Below are 16,856 nucleotides of genomic sequence, written 5' to 3'. Positions count from 1 at the left end.
GGCTTGATCTTTTGGAAACCATTCTCTGTGTTGTTTTCCAAATTGACATCCTTGACATACATCTTTGGTTGCATCTAGATATGGAAGACCATGCACCATATTCTTTTCACTGAGTTGTAGAAGCCCTCTGAAATTCAAGTGGCCTAGTCTTCTGTGCCAAAACTGAGTAGAATGCTCCAAACTAGCCTTCAAAACCAACTGATTATTTTTCACCAGAGAAAAAGGATAGCATCGATTTTCCTTCTTCTTAACCTTGATGATAAGGTTTTCAAGTGAAGGTCCATCATATATGCTGCACAAACCTCCTCCAAACACTAGATAATACCCATTCTCATCCATTTGCCCAACACTCAATAAGTTCTCTTTTAAACCTGGCAGATGCATGACTTCCCTGATATACCTTTTACCTCTGTTAGTGTCAATCTGCAATGAACCCATTCCAGCCACATTTACTAACACACCAGTAGGCATTTGCACCTTTCCAGCAACATTTGTATTTATGTCAACAAGGAGATCAGCATTCCCTGTCATGTGGTTACTACAACCACTGTCAACATACCAATTTCCATTGATATTTGATTCTGAAATTGCACTATTAGCATAAAACAGGTTTCCTGACACTTCCACCTGATTTGCAGAGTTTGCCTTTTGCACAATCTTCCCTACAGTACATTCTCTAGCCCAATGACCAAACTTATCACAATTATAACACTTAGGCTTCCCCTTATATCGACATTCACCAAAATGATACTTAGAACACACTCTACACTGTGGTTTGACAGTCTCTTGACTCATTGACTGTGACTGATATGGATTTGGTGCAGGACTAGTGAAAGGTTTCTGTTGGAATCGAGGTTTCGAATCCCATTTCTTTCCCTTAGCATTCCAATTCTTCTGGAATTTTGATGAGCCAGATTGACTTCCACTTCTGTTTTGCCCCTTTGGACTTAATGAGAATGATGCAAAAGCTTTCTCAGTGGTATCAACATTATGCAAGTCAAATCGTTGTTCCTGACTCTTCAAAATCGCAACAACTTCTTGCAACTCAACAGACTCTAGACACTTTGTGTTTTCTATAACTAAACAGATGGAATCATAAGGCTTACTTAGACTAATCAGAACCTTCTGCACAAGTCTCTCATTAGAAAGGGATTCACCAAATGTTCTCATCTGATTAATTAACTCATTCAATCTTGTAAGATAACTAGACAGGGATTCATCATCTCGCATTCTAGCATACTCAAATTCTCTTCTAAGATTCTGAAGTTTTACGGATCTAACCTGATCACCACCATGATATTCTCCATACAGTAGATCCCATGCCACCTTAGCTGAGTCGGCGTTGGCGATCCTAGGAAAAATCTGATCAGAAACCGCATTTTGTATAATACCTAGAGCCTTTGCATCTTGCATATATGCTGCGACCATTTTCTCATCGTCTCCTTCTTCCTCTGAGCTTCCTTCAGCCTTCTTCTTCTTTGACTCTGAGATCGTAACCCCTTTTTCAACCAATCTCCATAACCCATGAGATTTGAAAATCGTCATCATCTTAATCCTCCAGAACTCGTAGTTCTCACCGGAGAAGATCGGAGTTCTCACCTCAGATCTTCCAGACCCAGCCATCTCTTAGCTTAGACAAGACGAACACAAATCGAAATCGGAATCTATGGAGTTTCGATAACTCCGCTTGAACCGGAACGAGCTCAAGTGTAGCTCAAAAATGCTTCACAGTTTACGCCCAGATCTCAAATGATCAAACTAGGCTCTGAGGCCATGTTAGTGAAACTCGATTTGATGGATTTGATACGAAGAGGAAGAACTGAACAGAAAACGAAAACAGAGAGGGAAGAAGCTGAAACGAAAACTTTCTTTCTTGTTCTCTCTTGCAAAATGTTGCAGAGGAATAATTTTCTGTACCACACGAAAAGTGAGCACTAACACTCCTTTACATTAACTGATGGCCTTAGCTTTTAGGACCACACAAGACTCTTACTTTTAATCTTAGTCACTCATCTACCTAATTACATGGATCACACACCACATGGCACTCATGGCCTTACATCTTGTAACATTACACTTGACAAATATGCTCAAGTGAATACACACATTAAACTCATCTTATTTCTAATACTCAATCAGCTAGAGACTTATAATTCAACAATTCAGACAACAAGGCAGTCTTCTGATTACCCCACGTGCAACTCGGGCACTCTGTGACGTCATTCACTGTTAACGACTTCAACCAGTGCCTCTTTGCAGAGAGCAACACCCCCAACCTCCACAACGACATGGATGTGTACACAGTCGTCGACTTGGAACCGCTTGTACTACCAAGGTCTTTTGCGCAGAAATCAAACAACAACAAAAAAATACTTGCACTTCATACATCAAAATGGTGGTTCCACAAAGCCTGCAAAGTTTACGTCATGTTGCTTGCAGCAGTAGACTTGTTTTTTCTTATTTAATTTGTAATTTCTCTTTCAAGTTTGTTCAATGAAATCAAAGCTTCTTAGCCATCACTTTGGCAGCAAACTTAAGTTTACAGTGTAAAAGTTAAACCAACATTTGGTATCAGAGCCCCCCACTGGGCCTGGTCAAAAAATCTCACATAGAAGCGGCAACTTTTGTCCTTGCAGTAGCTAGCATCCATGGCGTCTGGCAAGCTAGCAGAGAACTTCGTTCAGCCAGCAATACCACGCTTTGATGGTCATCACGATCATTGGAGCATGTTGATGGAGAATTTCCTAAGGTCCAAAGAGTACTGGGATCTTGTGGAAACGGGATATACTATACCCAAAGAAAGTACGATTACAGTTGCGCAGCAACAGAAGCTTGAAGAAATGAAGTTGAAGGATTTAAAGGTAAAAAATTACCTATTCCAATCAATTGATCGTACGATTTTAGAGACTAATCTCCAGAAGGATACTTCCAAGCACATTTGGGACTCCATGAAGAAAAAATACCAAGGGTCAGCAAGAGTGAAGCGTGCACAGCTTCAGGCCCTAAAACGTGACTTTGAGAGTCTTCAAATGAAGAATGGAGAGTCTGTCATGGAGTATTTCGCAAGGACCATGGGGATTGCAAACAAAATGCGAATCTATGGTGACATGCTTGATGATGGCTCCATTGTAGAGAAGATCCTGAGATCTATGGCTCCAAAGTTCAACTACATAGTTTGCTCTATTGAAGAGTCAAACGGCACTACAAAGATGTCGATTGATGAGCTTCAAAGCTCTTTGTTGGTCCATGAGCAGCAATTTGTGTTATCCCTTGTTTGGTTGCTCAGAAACGCTTGTCCCCAGCCCTCCAAGTTTCCATCTTTCTTTCTTACCTTGCAATTTGTGTTATCCCCTGTTTGGTTGCTCAGAAATGAAAGAAAATTGAAAGAAGCATCAAAGTAATTAAATTTTAGTTAAAGAGAGTGAGTGAAAGAGGGAATTAGCATTTTTGTTAGTTAATGTGTTTGTTTGTATCATAAGTAATTGGAAATTCCTCTGCTTTCGTAATAATGTGTTATAGGTTGCGGATTTCAGAGTGGATGAATCAGAAGGGGATATGCATAATTTCACCGGTTGAGCATGCCGTGCAGCTAGATTTGATTGGGAAGGAAGAATTTTGCACAAATTGCTGTGAAATAAAGCCAGTTTGAGTCTGTGGGTCGAATTGTATTGGATATTGTTGCATCATGGAGCATGTGATTGCTGGGAAGCTGGGGAGGAAGATTGAGAGTGGGTCTTTCGGAGAACTCTATTTAGGTATGGTAATCAGTGCTTGATATCCCATGTTCCTAAGAAAATTATTCATTGTGTTAATTTAATGTGTTGTGTAATGAAATTGCTCTTCTGGTGTTAGGTGTAAATATACACAGTGGGGAGGAGATGGTTGTTAAGCTGGTATGTGATCGATCCTCAAATCGTAGTGTTAATTTATAACAAATTCACCATTTGAATTGGGTTGGTGTGTAGGTGTGGATTTTCAAGCTAAAAGATTTATGTGGACCAGTTTATCTTTTTTTTCTTTGCAAAAATAAAATTTGAATGTCGTCATTGAATTGTATTACTCATCAAGTTTCAGGGCATTTTGCGTTTGAAGGTTTCGAAACTGCTGTAAGCTAAATGGGTGTGAAACAAGATGGTGGCACTATTGACACTGTGCAATGAAACAAGTACGCCTGAAAATCAATTGAATATATTTTATTACGGAAATCAACTGGTTTATATTTTTTGTAGCAGTCCCACAAGATCTGCTTGCAGTCATGATTCTACTCAAATCTCATTGAAAATATGTTTTTTAGATGTTTTGTTAGGTGGAGATTTTCGAGTTTTGATATTTTGGTATTTTAGTTATGATAGCTCTGGATTAAGCTCTCACCTTTTGTACATTGCACCATTTAACTCACCAACATGAGAGCCGAACTTTAGGCTCTTATGTGCACACAATTTTCTTAAAAAGGGAATGAGAAAATGAAATGGGTAGTACCTTAATTTGCAGGAGAAGATTTCTGACGAGTTAGATAAGAGAGTGAAGAAGTTTCTTAGAGGAGCAGAAGCAAATTTGAAGGTATGGCCTAAAAACTTTGAGTTTTCATGAAACTTACACATGTTTATTTGTCACTGCATCTTGGATTTTGTGTTTTCAGGGCTTGAAAGATAAGAAATTGAAGGGTCAACTTGCTGTTAAAGAAGAATTGTATGCAAAATCTGCACAAGCTGCTGCCAAGGCTGAGAAGGTGATTTGTTTTCCTTAATGTGATATGTTGGTTTGTTCAAACTTTAACGGAAGGGAAAATAATCTTACATAGAGTCATGCTTAAGCAGTAGACTGGATTTTGTACTCTCTTTTCCAGTCGTGTACTGTTGTATTGCATTTTTCTCTGATTTACTGGATTTAGTTTATACAAGCGATCTTCTACATGAAATCTTACTTCTCCTGTTCTTTTAGTCCATCTAATACTGATAACAATTGAAAAGTTGACGTTTTCAGTCATTTGTCTTAATTAATCAATGAATTAGTTTTTTACCGTACACAAAATTTTTAATTATAATTTTTGTGCCTTGATTTCATATTAGGCGCTTTATCTTCGAATGAAAACCACCATTTTCAACTTTTTTGGTAATGTTAGCCGGTGCTTCTCGAATTCTCTCTCTCTCTCTCTCTCTCTCTCTCTCTCTCTCTCTCTCATTTACCATCTTTTGATTCATAGGGTTGCGGATCATAGCAACACTTTGTTTTGATTCGTAAACAAACTGTATAATTTTATCTTTGTCTTGGGTTATAGTATAACATTTAACGATTGAATTTGTAAGATGGTTTAGCAATTTTTTTCAAAAACTTACTATTCCTGCCAGATGCCCAAGTATTATGTCTTCTACTTTTCTGCTTCCCTTTTCTGTGTTTTTCCTCCAAGCAGTAGACTGATTACTTGAAACTATGATATTGATGACATATTACAATCTACAAATGGATGTTTCTTATAGCATGCATATCCATATATAGCAAGCAAAATTTGACTTCATTGGATCAGCTTCCGTTTTGTGCGGACGGTTAAAGCTGACATGCTTGGTGCTTCAAGTAAAGGTAGAGTTGTTTCAACTATAATGCATGTTTTCTTTTTCACATGAATGATAGAATTCCTAATTACTCAATCCTCTCATCTATGTCTATTGTATTACATTCAATTATTTGCTTAATCCTCTCATCTATGTCTATTGTATTACATTCAATTATTTGCTGAAACTTTTCTGTTCTTAATATGGTCATTAATTTTAAATGATTGTTACTCCATACAAGCTTACTTTCCTTTGATATTAACATTTTCTAATAAAATGGTAGAAATCCACTTGCATTTGACAAATAATTGTCATCATTATAGCAGTACAATGCACATCCACATAATTGAGCATGGTAAAGAAAAAATTGATTACTTCTTATAGACAATTTTTTTCAATACTCCCAAACCTTCTTGCATTGTACAAAAGGTGCGGAATTTCTTTTTAAATGTGTCAATACATTATTATTATTTTTTCTTTTGTGCTTTGGCAATATGACTTATCTTGCCAAAAGATGTATGTGGGTTTTGAAGGTTCAGGGATCCCATTTTCTCAAGATTACTGGATTGGTCCTTACCTCCATGTGTTGTTGAGTCTATTGAGAGCTGGTATGCATGAGAACCTTAAGTAATCACTGCCATAAAAAGTAGAAGTGATGACTCACACCAAGAATCAGTTATCTCATCAGCAACTTTATTTTTATCTAAGATTGAATTTGATACATGTAGGTGTATATAGGTTAAATCGATTGTTAAGATGGCAATTTAATCATTTTTGAACGTCCGATATCTCCATCTCCTTGTTCTGGATTTTTACTTACTTGAAATGAATAGATTCTAGGCATTTCATTTAGCAAAATGAGCAGTGGATAGTGCTATTCACAGCAATATGGGCACTTTTCTTGGCAATATAGTGCTTAGCTTAAAATTAGAATGTGATTCAGTTGTATTGAATTTGTTCGATTAACCATTGGTCCATTTGTAGTTCATTTAATCTTTTGAATTAGTAAGCTACTGTGTTGTGTCCTTTAGATTTCTTAGTATGCTATTGATATGGAAAACATCATCTATTTATCGCCTGATATAAGAATAAAAGTAGACTTGGCATCCCTTTTGTGGCCTTTTTTGTGTTAGCAGATGCCATCAGATAGGCAAAAACATATTGGCTACAAAGTGCAATGAATGCTACAGGTTACTAAGTTTCACCATATGCCTTCATTGTGGCATTGCCCCTTCTGCGACAAGTAAGCATTATAATTTCACTTTGTGGAACTATATTAAGTTGACTTATGGAATAATATAGGGTTGTGTCATGCATGAAAACTATGAATCCATTTCATCATGCATTTCTTAGTTAAACTACTATGTTTTTGTTCAATTGACTGCAACTCATGCCGCGGTTTGCTTCACAAACCTCTACGATTAGTTTCCATACAGTATGTTGCAAGTTTGAGGATCTCTCTGCATCTTAATTTCTGCTCTCTCTAGTTGCTTCAAGTTTGTAATTTTATGTGCTACATTGCTACTTGATTTGATTATAAAAATATAAAACAAAATTCGTCCATGATTTACAAATTTGATTTCGATTTTTGATGTTTTTCCAGTGTAAGGCATATGTTGCACAAGCATGTAAATGGTACAAGTTATTTGGTTTTGGATAGTAAGCTTTGAGTTTTATAATCCTTGCAAGGGGATTGTGACTCAGGTGAACAAATTTACTGTAGGGGAAGTTATGCATGCATTCATTTAGGTACTTGTAGGAGAAGTTATGCATGCATTCTTTTGGCAATCCTTTCTTAGAGCATGTAGTGATCCTGATATGAGCCTAACTTTGCCAGCAGAAGCATGACATTCATGAACTATTTTATTTCAATTGCTCCTTAAACATAAGAAGGCATACTAGCATAAACTCTTTGGCACAAGGTAGCATAAACTGCTTATCTTATCGACCTCATTCACTCATGTATCCCTCTATTTGTTCATAATTGTGTGGAATTTATTCAACTTAAATCTTCATTCATTCAATTACGCCTAAAACAAATGGTTCTCGTAGCAACGCGCGGGCATATTTTCTAATCTATACTATTATAAAGTCGAGTGCTCAATTTGGTGAAACAAGCTTGGACAAAAAAATTTGGACTAAAACCCCCTTAAAACAAAAAAATTCACAACTGCAAAGGAAAAAAAGGAATATAATCTTCAAGGGAGTTTTCGTCAAATAATTAAAGAAAATAAAAATTAAAGAGATAAAAACCGGTGGCAGTTAATCGAAGCCAATCTTGCGACTCCACAGGAGGGGATGTGAAGCACAGAGCTATTGTGCTTCTCTAGAGAAAAACAAACCAGCCCTTGCGTTTCTCCGGAGGAAGAGCCCACCATTATTTAGGGAAGATGGGTCCCAGATAACTCCATTTTTTCCAAAAAAAAGAGAAAAGAAAAGATCATCCCCCTTTTTCAAGAGATCGGTGGTTTCACTATGTAGTTACAATCCTTTTAGATTATGATTACGTTGTCTAATTGTATTGAGAATTGAGAATGATTGCATATACCCAAACTAAGGTATTCGTAGAGATCTTGAGAGTATTTGTAGAGGAAGTAACCGTATTAAATCGAGAGAGTATCTAGAAGGGAATCTAGGATAAGACACAATCATCTTAGATTATAATTATGTTGCTTAATCGCCAAGATATCTTAATTTAACATGAACTAGGGCTTTCCTAGTTGGGAGACAAGTAACATCTATAATGGGCATAAGCTTAGTCTTACTGACTAAGATTGTACACTTAGTGTTCTGACTAGTCATTCCCTCATAGTAGCCTAACTACTATGATTAACTAGCTTGCTCTTATCTAAACTAAGTATTCTGACTGCTCCGATTAGACTAGCTTACTTCGACCAGACTAAGGGCTAGTTTGGGATTGCTGTGCTTTTTTTCAAAACTGCCTTTGCTGTGCTGTGAGAATAAACATTTATGAAAAAAAAAACAAGTAAGTGTTTGGTAAACTATAATACTAAAAGTGCTTTTAGAAAAAGAAAAAAAAAACAATGTCTGAGCGTTTGGTAAATTTTTTTTTTTATAAAACTGTTATGACTGTGTAAAATGACTAATAAGGACATTAATCATTCATACAAGAATGTCTAATTTATCAGCAAATCACACAGAAAACTCATCAATCATTCATAGAAAAATAATAGATTGCAAAAACACAAACTAAAATCCATATGTTTATATATCCAATTTTTCAAAATAATAGAGAGGAATGTGACTTCGCTTGCTGGTTCAGTTGATGTTGGTGTCACCGAAATCATCCTCGAAGCAGGTGAAGAAGTCAGCATCGACTAGCTTGCTTTCACCCATCTGGGTCTCACGAAACGCCTCCAGTTGGTTGACGAGACGTCCATGGCCATGGTAGAGCCGTGGTCTTCCATGCCTTTGAAGAAGTCCATCATCGTCGGCCTCATCACTTTGAAACCCAGATCACCAAGAAACCCAGATTACCCAGAATCAGATCACTCAGATTACCTAGAAATCTAAATCTTCCAATTATACCTTCCAATTATTCAATTTCAATATTCCAACTATCCAGAAATAGAGGTTGAGAAAAGGAAATATACCTGCTTTTTTTTTTTTTTTGGTGAAGAGTGCTTGAACAAGATGAGAGGGAGAGATCGAGCTTGGACAGAGAGAGAGAGAGCTGGAGAGTGGAAGTGAGCGAGAGACAATAGCGAAGGAGAGTTTTAGGAGAAAGATGCAAAAGAGTAGGTTTGGAAATTTGAAAGTTTCATTTAATGAACATTGTTCATCCGTGTTTTGGCAATAAAAAGCCGGTCTTGTGAAGCTCAATTTTGCTGCTTCTACTTTTCAACTTTTTTTCATCCAAAACTGTAAAAATAAGCTGTTTTAAAATGTTTAGCAAACACATTTTAGGGCTCAAGATTTCTTGGTACCCTTTTTTTTTTTAGAATTTAAGCTAAGCCAAACTGGTACTAAGTTCATTAGAGTAGCTTACTTCGATATGAATTCAAAGGATAATGTAATATTACAAATAATACATATTGGCTAGTGATGCAGGGCGCAGCAGATAAAAACGAAATAAAATGACAGATAGAATGGATAGGTAGAGTCCATTATCTCCTAATGCGAGGAGAGGTCTAAAAATCCTATAAACTTTGGTTCTAGTACCAGCCTACAACGTAGACACTAGAAAGAACAAAGCAGCAGACTCTTACAAAGAGAAAGGCACATAAAAACAAGTTTACAACTCAAATATCAATATGATAATTCAAACAACTTCTCTCATTCTTCTTTACAAATACAAGTATTTATAGGCTAACAACTTAAAGATTAAAATATGAAAAGACATAAAAAAATAAAGGCTTACAATATAACTCCTAAAAAACTAAATGATTTCATAAAATGGCATTAACCTAGGAATTCCATAAGCCACAAATTTTAAGCTAGATACGTGCATTATAACTCTAAAAAAATGCATGTATTATATAATAAAACTTAAATCCCAGCTGCCAGTAATTTTATATAATAACGCTTTTAGTCCTTGGCCTACATCAGCTAGCAGATAGTAATAAAATGTGTGCTACATGTTCGAGAAATGTATAAAAATTAATGTTAACCAGTTTCTTGAGAATGATCGGAGAAATCTGACAACTGAGAAGCTCTGGCGACTTCAAGCAATTTGATCAGTTTCTTATTTCCACCTATGCGGGCTTCATCAAGTGGAGTTCTTCCCCATCTGCAATCAAGAAGTAGACTAGTTATATTTACAAATGGATTCAAGGAGACCATAAGATGTCGTCCTTGCCTAGGAAGAGAGACTTATGGATCAAATTCACTACCATTGTTGCGCAATGGGCCACCAATACAAGGCCATGTGGAGAGAGCCGTGCATATGCTCTTGTATTAGTGGCTCAAGAAGCCACTTTGGCGATGAACCCATTCATATAACTCCTCCGGCCTAACAAGCCAGATGAGGTACATTCAGACCTTACCTGTCCTTTGATAGAACACTTGCTCCTGCTTCTAAAAGGAATTCTGCCATTGGATATAAGCCTTCTGAAGCAGCTACATGAAGTGGTGACCGCTGATCATAATTTTTCGCATTCGGGTTTATGTCATTGGCTAAAAGCCTTTTCAGAAGCTCCATATTCCTCCTTGCTGCCGTAGTACAGAGAAAATCACCGGCATCATCAACAGCGAGTGATGCCCCCGCCTTAACAAGTAAAGAAGCTACTTCATCGTGCCCATTTTTAATGGCTTCAAGTAAAGGAGTGTTCCCATATTTATCTAATATTACGTACAGTACACACAAATTAATCAACAATAATTGTAATAACTAGGAAGATTTATTCACAACATGATCCGGTTAAAAAAGTTCTTGTAGAGCTCCTTAGAATATCACCTGACATCTCAGCGGCCGCTCCTTCTTCAATAAGGAAACGAGTGATATCAACAAACCCTTTTGATGCAGCAACATGCTGTGGAAACAAAATATATAGATAAATATGTACATATATTTAATAATGTTACAGATAAGAAAACATAGTAGTAAAGTTGATTATATTATGCTAAAATTTCCAGTTTATAAAGATCAAATTATAGCTTAAGCTTAGGCATCTAAATACGTACCAAAGGCGACCTTCCATCATAGTCCATCTTGTTGGGATCAGCTCCAGCTCCAATCAAACATTTTACTCGATAAAAATCTCCATCATAGGCAGCAGAATTTACTTTCATAACTAACTCCATTTCATGCTTTCCAATATATAGGATGATATCTGATTCCAAAAGCTTGTTCCGGGTATTCACGTCTTTTCCCTAGAAGATGAGAAGTGATTAGCAGGTGGAATTTAAATTTTCATTGCAAATTGCCTGGGCATAAGCACTATCTTTTTGTGAAAGAAGCAAGAAAGCAAAAAAAGACCACGAAAGTTTTCAAGTCTATTTACCTCGAGGAGGTTGTTTAGGATAATCCGCCCATCTAAGAAATGTATATCCAGGATTTCCCTAAAAGATTGTTTATCAAGTCGCAAGACCCTGCACAGTTGACTAGCCCGAACAGAATATGGCTGGGGAGTATTACAAAGAAAAGAAACCTCGCCAAACGGGCTATAGGTTTGCAGGCGCTCAAGGAGCTCTTCACTTTCACTGTCTTCATGCCTTCTCACCTTCGCCTGTAGATAATATCAAAACAAATCCGTTAGGATTTAGGAATAATAATTAAACATATATTCTGGTATACAATAGACTACATAGAGTAACTATTAATTTACCCTTGAGGGGTCAACAAATAATATGAACTTGCAAACCTGAAAAAGTAAACAGAGAAAAAGGTGCTTCATTTGTGCGTGCAGCCGCGCAGGCTTTCGCATAAACAACAAATGAAATAGATTTGTGTGTGTGTGTGTGTGTGTGTGTATGTGTGTGTGTATGTGTGTGTGTGTACTACTAGTAGCCAGCACCAATCATGGGGTTTGAGGATTTCACGCATGCAACAAATCAAATAATTAACAGTATGAGTTATAGTAAGTGCAGAGGAACACAAAGATCAATGTTTGAGTAGCTAAAACAATTTCAGGATTAATTTTGATTAGGGAAGAATAAGCAAGTAATCTTGAAATGTCAAACTCATACCAGCTCCCCATGGCATACTATGTATAATTGATCCACTGCTTGTCCCTGCTCTATGATCACTTCTCCTGGAAGGAAAAACTCCTCATGAATTTTGGTTGCCTGATAAACGCAAAACATAGGTTAAATTTCTTCCTATGGAAGAAGTAGTTCTAGAATTCTAATCATTTTGGAACTGAGCACTATACACCCCTTTTATTTCTCCCCCTACACACCCTTTTATATTTCTGGTATTCAGTTTGAATAAATTAAAAGGAATCAAGGGACATAAATAAATAGGAGTGAGTACGCATAAGGAGAAAAAAATGTGTGCGGAAATCATTTCCCTGTGTTGAGGGTAAACAAAGGTGATGCACATATCAAATGATGACAGCATTTTGTTCATTTGACCAAATGCAAATACTGAATAAAATGGCTTACAATCTGCTTTATGAATCCTAAAGAGCATCCCTTAAAAAGAGAAACTTCTTTGATGTATGGTTCATATAATTTCTGTGAAATCTGCAAAGTAGAAACAAATAGATTAATTTTAGTAGATTTCAGAAATATCAGTACAGCAGTACCAAAAACTTGTCAAATAGGATAATCGAATGTAAGATCCCAATTATTTGATACGTACTAAAATTTATTGGATAATCAAAAATAATTTTTCAGGAAAATGTACTAAAATTTATTGGACATTTTCATGATTCAGGAAATGGTTCAAACCGGAAGAACAGTCAAGAACAAGAAACGTATTATTTGATCAAACTCCCAATTCACAGATTTCGGCCTGACTTTAAAATTAGGCAGTGATCAGTACCTTGCTGCGAATGGAGGCTGGAATATCCTGAAGAACAGCCGCTTCGGTGTAGCTACGATCATACTGTAACCTCAAATGATTTTTGATATCCTTACTTATCCCCCTATCAAGCCTGTTTTTTTTCATGTATTTTATAAGTTCGGCCATCTTGTCCCTAAACTTTTCAGTTTTTGATCCTTTTACTATCAGTGCGGTAATGTTACCCAGCAGATAAGCACCCAAAAGCATGTCAAAAGACACATAAATCATGATGAATATCATTTCCCTCACATTCACTGCATGTATCTCTCCATATCCTATAAAAGATACAAAAACAAAAGAAGAAAAAGCATACATTAATTAACCATCTCTAAAATGAATTGGCGTATGTATGGTAAAAGAGAAGAATTTAGTTGCAACGGGATCCCAAACCAATCACGGATTATCACATGAGAAAGTTAAAACATATGACAATACATGATTTATGTGATTAACTTGGAATATTACCACAATGACAACCTAGTGTAAGGAAATTATGAAGCTTAAATTAATGAACAAATGAGTGAGATAATTACCAACGGTTGCCATGGTAACAACGGCGAAATAGAGTGAGGTAATGTAACGCTTCCAAAGGTCAATTTCTCTAAAATGGGAATAGCTATAGTCACCCATCTTCAAACTTCCAATCCATGTGTATCCTTCCCGTGACGGAGGCATGGTAGTAGCAAGGTAATAAAAGATGCAGGCAGCCGTGTGTGTGCTATAAAGTTCCACAACAAAAAGTTTGGCAATTCTTGTAAAAAGGTAGTTGATCCTTATATCTTTCTCCAACTTCTCAAAAAACTCTGTTACTCTACGTGCTCGACTTAGTCTTATCCATAACAGGTACCTCACTCCCTCTTCTTTCCCAGAAGCCTACACATCACAATCAATCTATTACTTACTTAATTAAGAATAACTAGATCTGGATTCAGTTGGACAAAGACTTAGGGCATGTTTGAGATTATTTCTCTATAAATATTATATAAGTTGAAATTCTTTTTTATAAACCCAAGTGCTTCCTATAGAAGTATCTGACATATGCTTATTCAAAAAATGTTTCTATGAGCTAAAAGTGCTTCTTATTTTTTTAACAAACACAAAATGTTTTTAGACCTTTCAAAAATCCCAAAGAAGCCATATATTGTGCCAATTTTCCAAACTAATAATTCAGATATGTTTTCAAATTCAATGGCGTCAAATTTAGTCTTTTTAGTTTGCAAATCTCAATTATAGAATATCCATTAACATATTTTAATTTCTTGTATGAAACTCATTAATCACTCTCCCATGTGCATGCACGAGACAATTTTGTATAAATTAATAGGACTTAAGAGTTTGGGGTTTAACGGATGCCCTCGGACTGGGTCACTGGAACAGTTTGCAAACAACATAACCAAATTCGATGCAACTGGAATACATGAAACGAAAATGGAACTTTTTTTAGAAACTACATAACTGAAAAGGTGTTTTTGCCTACAATTAGTTAAGAGTAATACTACCTTGTAGATGGCGTCCCAAGGCAGACAACCGAGCAAATCAACGAGAAATCGAGACTTCAAGTAGCGGAGAGCGATGAGGTTGCGGTTGTAGACAATACGGTGCGAGTGAAAGTCTCGGTAGGCCACGAAGAAGCGTACGACGATGTCGACAAGGAAGGCCAACTGGCCGGCGATGTCGAGCAGGAACAGATTCTGGGGCAGACCCCGGAAGAAGCCGAACTCCAAAGGCGTGAAGAAGGACGAATAGACTGCCCATAGCAGAATGAAATGCGTCCACCCCACGTACAACCTGCATTTTCCAATATTTAGGGTTATGTTTTGGCGCCAACTTACAGCTTTGGGCTATTGGGCCGGTTCTAAACCCGACCCAACTTTTTGTCAAAACTAATATTCATAAAGTTCATTTTTCCCCTCTTTTCTTGAGTACTATATATCGAAAAGGTTTTGCTTGCAAGTTCTATATAATATCATGAATTCCGTGAATTTTCTTTTCTCTCACTTTCCCAAATGTGTGAATACAAAGACATTCTAGCTAGAAGGTTCCCACTTTGACCTACAATCTTCAAGAAAGTACAATCAGATCTCTACTTGTAGTTGTAGGGTAGATATATACAATTAAGAGACTCACATTCTCGTTTAGGTAAAAGACGTACTATATGTATCTATATATCATGTGTATTAACTTTCTATATACTTTTTTTGTATCCAACTTTCTATATAATTATAAGTGATAAATACAAGATTGTTGAAACAGGTGTCGTAACAACCTTTATCAAGTCTGAACAATTGTAGATCACTAGATCTGCTGGCCTGCAAGCTAACGCCTTACAACTAATTAATACTTTGAAAATGATATATAAGTAGGTTTCTCACAACTAATTAACCCTGGACCTACATAGTCCGTTCATGATTTTTATTTATTTATTATAATCAATATTATTACTCAAAGGCATTGTACTTAGAACACAATAGCTTGTAAATGAAAATGAAGATACTATTCACGAGAAGAATCTATCACTTACTAACCCATCTATAATTATGATTGATGATCCTAATGTACTAATTAAATTACCATTATGTGTTAACTGCAACTCATTACAACGCAGATTCTCTCCAGCCATGAACACAAAGAAAACACATCTCATACATATATTAGCCAGACAAAAAATTGAAGGTACATGTACTTACCAGTTTTCAGGATGAATAACGAGTCGATCAAGAAATGAAGATGCAGACGATGATCTGCTTCCAGTACTTGTACTGCCAGGAGTAGTAGTAAGAGTGGTGGAGTCGCCGGCAGTCGTACAAGCGATAAAACGCCCTAATTTCCACAGCCACTGTTTCTTAGAATCATCATTAATATGCTCCTCCTCATAATCATCATCATCCTCAAACGTCGACCCCTCATCTTCGTACTGATCATGAGCACCTCCTCCTGACGACTTTCTCCTTTCAGCTCCATGCATTTTTTATCTTCCTCAGATCGGCCTCTTTCAATAATAACAAACTTGTGAATAAAGTTAAATGGGAGCCAAGCCAATTTATATTTAATGCCAATGATACTGTTGTTGTTTGATACCAAGTAATAACTTTTTTGTGTGGTGACAGATAGAATCCAGGCACTACTACTTTTTCCCTTCTTTTTATCAGATAAGTAAAAGCTATTTTGGGCCACTCATAAGTGTTTTTCCATATCTAAGAACAATCTTCTAGAGCATCCAATTAATAAAAATTCATCCAATAAAGAGAAAAGAGAAATGCTAATAAGACTCTTTTAAGGTGAGATTTTTTATGAATTTTTTACCACCTTACAGTTTAACATAATTTCTCCGTCAACGTTATAAAGATTGTGTCAAAAACATGAAGTGACGAGAATATGGAGAATCCCACTTTTTATAAAGTCTCCTTAACATTTTTCAAGGGGAAACTTTATATAGCTATGTAAATATTAATTAGGTTACAAATATTTATTGACTAGACGATTGATATTTTAAACTATTCTAATTACATATATAATGATTAAAATTTGAGCTCATATACGCTGCCCTAGCTAATTGACGTCCGCATTACGTAACATATATAAACGAAGAAAAAGAAAAGGGATCCTTTCCAGATCCCTTCCACCTAATCTTCTTCATCAAACAATTCGAGTCCTTAAATTTTGATCTAACGGCTAAAAACATGGACCAACTTTAAAAGTTATAATAATTTTAGCCGTTGGATCAAATTTTAAGGGCCCAGATTATTTGATGAGTAGGATTAGGTGGAAGGGATTCAGAGAGGATCCCTTTCCGAAGAAAAATATAATTGTAGTCCTATATCAATAGTAAGATGTTAATA

The 16,856-nt window shown here is 36.3% G+C and overlaps 2 protein-coding genes across 2 annotated transcripts; one reads left to right on the top strand and one right to left on the bottom strand.

The window, feature by feature from the left end:
- The first annotated feature begins 2,648 nt into the window (after positions 1 to 2,648).
- Positions 2,649 to 3,649, top strand: LOC137712435 (uncharacterized). The gene is made up of 2 exons (XM_068451509.1): positions 2,649 to 3,262; positions 3,520 to 3,649. The coding sequence occupies exons 1-2, from the start codon at positions 2,649 to 2,651 to the stop codon at positions 3,647 to 3,649; spliced, it is 744 nt and encodes a 247-aa protein (XP_068307610.1).
- Positions 3,650 to 8,624: 4,975 nt separating this feature from the next.
- Positions 8,625 to 16,005, bottom strand: LOC137713388 (potassium channel SKOR-like). The gene is made up of 12 exons (XM_068452677.1): positions 15,705 to 16,005; positions 14,517 to 14,805; positions 13,551 to 13,890; positions 12,997 to 13,292; positions 12,615 to 12,695; positions 12,198 to 12,296; positions 11,513 to 11,737; positions 11,193 to 11,381; positions 10,966 to 11,041; positions 10,556 to 10,850; positions 9,164 to 10,299; positions 8,625 to 9,012 (listed from the first exon to the last, which is right to left on the bottom strand). Exons 1-11 carry the CDS (start codon positions 15,980 to 15,982, stop codon positions 10,176 to 10,178), a joined length of 2,292 nt encoding a protein of 763 aa, XP_068308778.1. The 5' UTR covers positions 15,983 to 16,005; the 3' UTR covers positions 8,625 to 9,012; positions 9,164 to 10,175.
- Positions 16,006 to 16,856: the final 851 nt, after the last annotated feature.

The sequence above is a fragment of the Pyrus communis genome, chromosome 13 (assembly GCF_963583255.1).
Source record: "Pyrus communis chromosome 13, drPyrComm1.1, whole genome shotgun sequence".
Lineage (NCBI taxonomy): Eukaryota > Viridiplantae > Streptophyta > Magnoliopsida > Rosales > Rosaceae > Pyrus > Pyrus communis.
This window is presented reverse-complemented; position numbering and strand designations above follow the sequence as displayed.

Bases quoted from the DNA above. Each gene is read 5' to 3' on its own strand.
- LOC137712435 (XM_068451509.1), top strand. From the start codon at position 2,649: ATGGCGTCTGGCAAGCTAGCAGAGAACTTCGTTCAGCCAGCAATACCA. The intron at 3,263-3,519 runs GTTATCCCTTGT...AATGTGTTATAG, and splicing joins GTCCATGAGCAGCAATTTGT to GTTGCGGATTTCAGAGTGGA.
- LOC137713388 (XM_068452677.1), bottom strand. From the start codon at position 15,982: ATGCATGGAGCTGAAAGGAGAAAGTCGTCAGGAGGAGGTGCTCATGAT. The intron at 14,806-15,704 runs GTAAGTACATGT...TGGAAAATGCAG, and splicing joins GTTATTCATCCTGAAAACTG to GTTGTACGTGGGGTGGACGC. The intron at 10,300-10,555 runs GTAAGGTCTGAA...TCTTGATTGCAG, and splicing joins AGTGTTCTATCAAAGGACAG to ATGGGGAAGAACTCCACTTG.